The following is a 6000-nucleotide window of genomic DNA, read 5'->3' on the forward strand; positions in this document are numbered from 1 at the left end:
CAAGTTCCAGGACAGCCAGGGCTACATGGTGAGACCCTATCTCAAAAAGAGACAGAAAAAAAAAAAAGCCACAGAAAAGCACTGAAATATTAAGTCAGGCAGGGTGACATACTCTTTGTCCTGGGACAAGAGTGGCTCTTGAGAGGCCCGAGAGGCTGCTTGCAGGGAGACTTGCTGTGTGGGGAGGGTGGCACTGACGCCCGGCTCCTGACTGGCCTTTGTCTTAGCGAGCTCTCTGGCTGGAATAGGCCTATAATTTTTTTCTGTCTGATTGTTTTCTTTTCCCAGGAAAGTTGTGGAGCAGAAGTTTAAAGTTGGCCTACACACTGCTTAATAAACTGGGGACCAAAAATGAACCTGTGTTAAAACCTGGAGACAGGGTAATTTGTTTTGTTTTGTTTAGTAGGTGATGTTCTTTTGTTTCCGATACATGCACTCTGGGCTTTTGTTGTACAGTAGTAAGATTTACAGAACTCCTTTTTAAAATGCTTATTTATTTGTGTTATGTGTATGGGTGTGCTGCCTGCATGTATATCTGTACCATGTGCCTGGTGCCTAAGGATGTCAGGAGAGGGCATCCGATTCCCTAGAACTAGAGTTGCAAAATGGTTGTGAGTGCCCACATGTACTGGAAAGGGAGCCTGGTCCTCTGGAAGACCAGCCAGTGCTTTTAACCCTGAGCATCTTTCCGGCCCCGGTGTCCCTCTTACTCTTAGAAAATCAACCAGTTTAGTTTAGAGGCCCAGTGGTCTAGCTCAGTGCTAGGCACTGGTTTGTGGTTGAGAGGCTTTGGGCCTCTTTCTGGAACTGCTCATTGGTAAACTGAAGTACTAAAAACGGAAATTAAGTCTTTCTGAAAGTAAGTACTTTGATGTTGACTCCAATCTTTGTCTTTATAAAACTGGCTCTTAAAATTGTTAAAGGCAAGTTGACATGTTGATTTAGTTCTTAATTGGAAGTGACATTATAGGTTTTTTTTGTTTTTTTTTTTGTTTTGTTTTTTTTTTTTTTTTGAGCTGAGGTTCGAACCCAGGGCCTTACACTTGCTAGGCAAGCGCTCTATCACTGAACTAAACCCGACATTATAGTTTTTTTTTTTAATTTTCAAATTTTTTCTTTCCCTGTTAGTAATGTACTGAATATGATTCCTCCCTGCCATTCAATATTACTGTCTATTTGTAGAATGAAAAACCAGCTAGCACACAGCAGTTTTTATGAATTAACTTACAACTGTTGACTTGTTGGGGCTGGGGTGTTATGGAGGTCTTGAGATGACTCTTGGGAGTCGGTTCTGGATTTCCATTGACTCGGACTATCCCGACCCCACGGCAAGGACCCTTGTCCACTCAGCCGCCACACTGGCCCTGGCTTTCTTTCTTCTTTCTTCTTTCTGTTTTTGGTTTTTTTCATGACAGGGTTTCTCTGTGTAGCTTTTCCTGGAACTCACTTTGGAGACCAGGTGGATCACAGAGATCCACCTGGCTCTGCCTCCCGAGTGCTGGGATTGAAGGCGTGTGCCACCATCGCCTGGCTTAAACTAACCTTTTTAAGAAAATATTTTTACATTTGTGTGTATATGTGTATGTGTGTGAACATGAATGTTTATATGGAGGTCAGAGGATAGCTTGTGGGAGCTGGCTCTCTCCTTCCACTATGTAAATCCTAGGAATTAAACTCAGGTCATCTGGCTTAGTGGCAAGCACTTTTAGACTATCTCCTGGATTCTCAAGTAACTCTTTCAACATGCTTTTACAAGATGTCAGAAATACTTAAAGTGTGGCTTTTACTTATACAGACCGACACTGGGGATTTTCCATGGCTCACTAAACCCTAAGCAAGTGAGGTTGTATCTGCCCAAGTGTCAAGATGGCCATTTGTGAGCAGTAATGAAATGATGGTTCTGTGGAATTCGTCACTTTTAGACCTCTAGGGCACCTTTGGAGTGAGTGTAAAGACTTGATTTGCAAATGGAGAAGAAACAGGAATCCAGCGACTGAGGGGCTGGAGGGATGGCTCACTGGGTGAAGGGCTTGCTGTCCAAGCCTCGCTGTGGAGGGAGACCTGGAAGCTGACCCCTAAGCACACGTGTACCATGGCATACACCCTGCACTCACATACACATCGTACACAAACAGTACTAATAAATAAAAGGAAACTTTAAAAAATTAAAAAGAATCCAGTGGTATGATTAGATCTCAGATGTTACTCTGTGAATAACCAAGCACAGAACAAGCGTCGAAGTATAGTGAGATGTATGTTTTTGCATCCTTGAGTAAAATAGGGAGGTGAGTTATCCCTGTGCCTTAGCAGAAGAAATCACAGACCTGAACACATAGGGCTTTCAATGTTTCCCTTGCTCACCTCTTGTTAGTGAGTTGACTGTATTTGTAGTTACCAGATGCCTTCATGCTGTAACTCTGCGTGTTGAGTGACTAAGGGGTAATAGGATTAAGTAGTTAAGAGCAGGCCTCTGTGGTCCCAGTGTGCATTCCCTGGGAGATGCCCAGCTTTAAAGTAGATGCTGCTCTGTCTTGAGATAGCCACCACTTTTATGCCATTAACCCCGCACTAACATCAATTGCCTTAGACTGCTTGAGTAATTAACACATTAGGCAAGCTGTTTGCTACTAAATCACAACTAAGATTAAATGAAATATTTTACTGTAATGATATTGAATTGCATTTTTATTGCTCAAAATGTATAAGTTTTATGATTTTGGCTTTGCTTTTTGGTGTTGCTAGGAATTGCAAATGGGGCCTATGTGGGGCAAATACTCTCTGAGCTACATCACCAACTCCCAGAATATATTGTATAACCATGGGGATGATGGTACTCCAATAGATGTTTTTGTTCTTCTCAGTCACTTAATTTCCTTCAGAAGGAATAACTATTAAATATTTGACTTACCGGCCGGGCAGTGGTGGCGCACGCCTTTAATCCCAGCATTTGGGAGGCAGAGGCAGGTGGATCTCTATGAGTTCGAGGCCAGCCTGGTCTCCAAAATGAGTTCCAGGAAAGGCGCAAAGCTACACAGAGAAACCCTGTCTCAAAAAACCAAAATATATATATGTATGTGTATATATATATATTTGACTTACTGTGTTCATGGAGGATGTTCTATGTGCATAGAGTTAACCAGTCTGTTCTCCACTGTTGTTGAACGTCTTTTGGAATTTTAGGTTGCCTTGGTTTACCCCAACAATGATCCAGTAATGTTTATGGTGGCTTTTTATGGATGTCTCCTGGCAGAAGTGATTCCAGTACCCATAGAAGTACCATTGACCAGAAAGGTAATGTCTCTGTGTTAATGTCCTTTGCTGTGATACAGTAAGCACTGGACTGACTCAGCGACACCAGAAGCAATATGATTGCCGGGCAGTGGTGGCACACACCTTTAATCCTAGCACTCAGGAGTCAGAGGCAGGTAGATCTCTCTGAGTTCGAAGCCAGCCTGGTCTACAGAACGAGATCCAGTACAGCCAGGGCTACACAGATAGATACTGTCTCAAAAAAAAAAAAAAAGAAAAAAAGGAAAAGAAAAAAGAAGCAACATGATCATATTTTTAAATACTCTACTTTCCAAAACTATGAAAGTCATCAAAAATTATGTAAATAAGAGTATCAAGCAGATAACACATTTCATCTATGAAAGAATTTTTATAACATTACATTTTAAAAACCATAGGAGGCATATATTGAGTGTACAGTGGTTACCATTCCTTCAGACTCACTTTATCAAGGAATTTCCTTAACCATTTCACATAACCCTGAATGGTTGAGTGCGAAGGTGCTGATGCAGTGGTGGAGGTGAGGGAAGGCGATGATGCAGTGGTGGAGGTGAGGGAAGGTGTTGATGCAGTGGTGGAGGTGAGGGAAGGTGTTGATGCAGTGGTGGAGGTGAGGGAAGGTGCTGATGCAGTGGTGGAGGTGAGGGAAGGTGCTGATGCAGTGGTGGAGGTGAGGGAAGGCGATGATGCAGTGGTGGAGGTGAGGGAAGGTGTTGATGCAGTGGTGAGGGTGAGGGAAGGTGTTGATGCAGTGGTGGAGGTGAGGGAAGGTGCTGATGCAGTGGTGGAGGTGAGGGAAGGTGTTGATGCAGTGGTGAGGGTGAGGGAAGGTGTTGATGCAGTGGTGGAGGTGAGGGAAGGTGCTGATGCAGTGGTGGAGGTGAGGGAAGGTGTTGATGCAGTGGTGGAGGTGAGGGAAGGTGTTGATGCAGTGGTGGAGGTGAGGGAAGGTGTTGATGCAGTGGTGGAGGTGAGGGAAGGTGATGATGCAGTGGTGGAGGTGAGGGAAGGTGTTGATGCAGTGGTGGAGGTGAGGGAAGGTGATGATGCAGTAGTGAGGGTGAGGGAAGGTGTTGATGCAGTGGTGGAGGTGAGGGAAGGTGCTGATGCAGTGGTGAGGGTGAGGGAAGGTGTTGATGCAGTGGTGGAGGTGAGGGAAGGTGCTGATGCAGTGGTGGAGGTGAGGGAAGGTGTTGATGCAGTGGTGGAGGTGAGGGAAGGTGATGATGCAGTAGTGAGGGTGAGGGAAGGTGTTGATGCAGTAGTGAGGGTGAGGGAAGGTGTTGATGCAGTGGTGGAGGTGAGGGAAGGTGCTGATGCAGTGGTGGGGGTGAGGGAAGGTGTTGATGCAGTGGTGGAGGTGAGGGAAGGTGCTGATGCAGTGGTGAGGGTGAGGGAAGGCGATGATGCAGTGGTGGTGGTGACTGATCTGGAATGGAGAATTTTGTTTAGACCGTATCAGCCCTGATAGTAAAAATGACAGTGCAGGTTTCCACTTAGGTTGGTTTCTCCCTGAGCTTTTCACACTGGCCATTTCATGTTGTTTGTTACTGAGAACTGATGTTAGAAACGAATATGGTGGAGAATGTTGATTTGTAAGAAATCATATTTTTTTTAAGTAATCAGCAACTTGGTGGCATTGCTAAAGTTTTAGTTGATGAATAGAGTCTGTCGTTTTATTACTCAGGAAGTCATACGGTTCTTCTTAAGTTGAGAGTACTTGTATAGTTCCCTAATGGTCCTTTGAAAGTGGCGTGTAAATACTTTAGACTTTGCCTTTGGTTGCTTTTGCTGCTATTTAAAGTAAAAATTCTATTTCCTTTAAAGTAGAAGAATAAAGGAAGGTAAGATTTGATGTAATTGTCTGGAAATGTGGCCTTTGATGTCCATCTGCGTTATTCATGTTGTTCTGGCCTGGGTAGCTGTTCCTCTTAGATCCGGGGCTAGGGCTGGGAGGAGAAAAGTGTTAGAATTTGTTCCACTTGCCTGAGAGCCAGAGCAGGTACAGTGGCTTAGGTGTATGCTCTACAGTGTCAGGTTAGAACAGTGTCTGCTCGTACTTAGGAAACCACCACAGAAATTATGTGGAGCCATGTTGTCTCGAGCTGCGACATTGGCCAGCTCCCTGGGCTCCATGGCACAGTGGGTAGTGCTGGAACATCTCTGGGTGCTGTTGCTAAGCATGGTGTGCTCTTGCTCACTCATGCTTACTCACACTCATACCTCACTGTGCTCACTCTTCTTCTGCCCCAGGATGCCGGAGGTCAACAGATTGGCTTCTTGCTGGGGAGCTGTGGGATTGCCTTAGCTCTCACCAGTGAAATTTGTCTGAAGGGCCTGCCAAAAACTCAGAATGGAGAAATTGTACAGTTTAAAGGTGAGGAATGTGCGCACCCAAATTACCAACTGAGAGTCAAACCTGAGGGCTTTAGTTTCTTTTTCTTTCTTTCTTTCTGCTTTTTTTCAAAACAGGGTTTCTCTGTGTAACCCGGTCTGCCCTCAAACCCACAGACATGTACCTGCCTCTGCCCCCTATGTCCCAACTAGTTAGGATTTTAATGGAGGAACAGCGAAGGGCTTCCTGTGTGGTGTTCTGTTTGTTTTTAGTTCTTAGTCATTAAAATAGATATAGTAATCATCCTGTTTTTCAGGTAGGAAATTGAGAAACAGAATCCTCAAATCCCAGCTAATAAATGGCCGAGCAGTGGATTG

At 44.5% G+C, this 6000-nt stretch overlaps 1 protein-coding gene across 1 annotated transcript in view; it reads left to right on the forward strand.

Moving 5' to 3' along the window:
• Dip2b (disco interacting protein 2 homolog B) overlaps positions 1-6000 on the forward strand; it is a 197562-nt gene that overhangs the window by 134341 nt on the left and 57221 nt on the right. Inside the window, 3 exon segments of the mRNA XM_036207630.1 lie at positions 289-380; positions 3181-3291; positions 5542-5665. Of these exon segments, the coding sequence (XP_036063523.1) occupies positions 289-380; positions 3181-3291; positions 5542-5665 (327 nt within the window).

The sequence above is a fragment of the Onychomys torridus genome, chromosome 16 (genome assembly GCF_903995425.1).
Source record: "Onychomys torridus chromosome 16, mOncTor1.1, whole genome shotgun sequence".
Classification (NCBI taxonomy): Eukaryota; Metazoa; Chordata; class Mammalia; order Rodentia; family Cricetidae; genus Onychomys; species Onychomys torridus.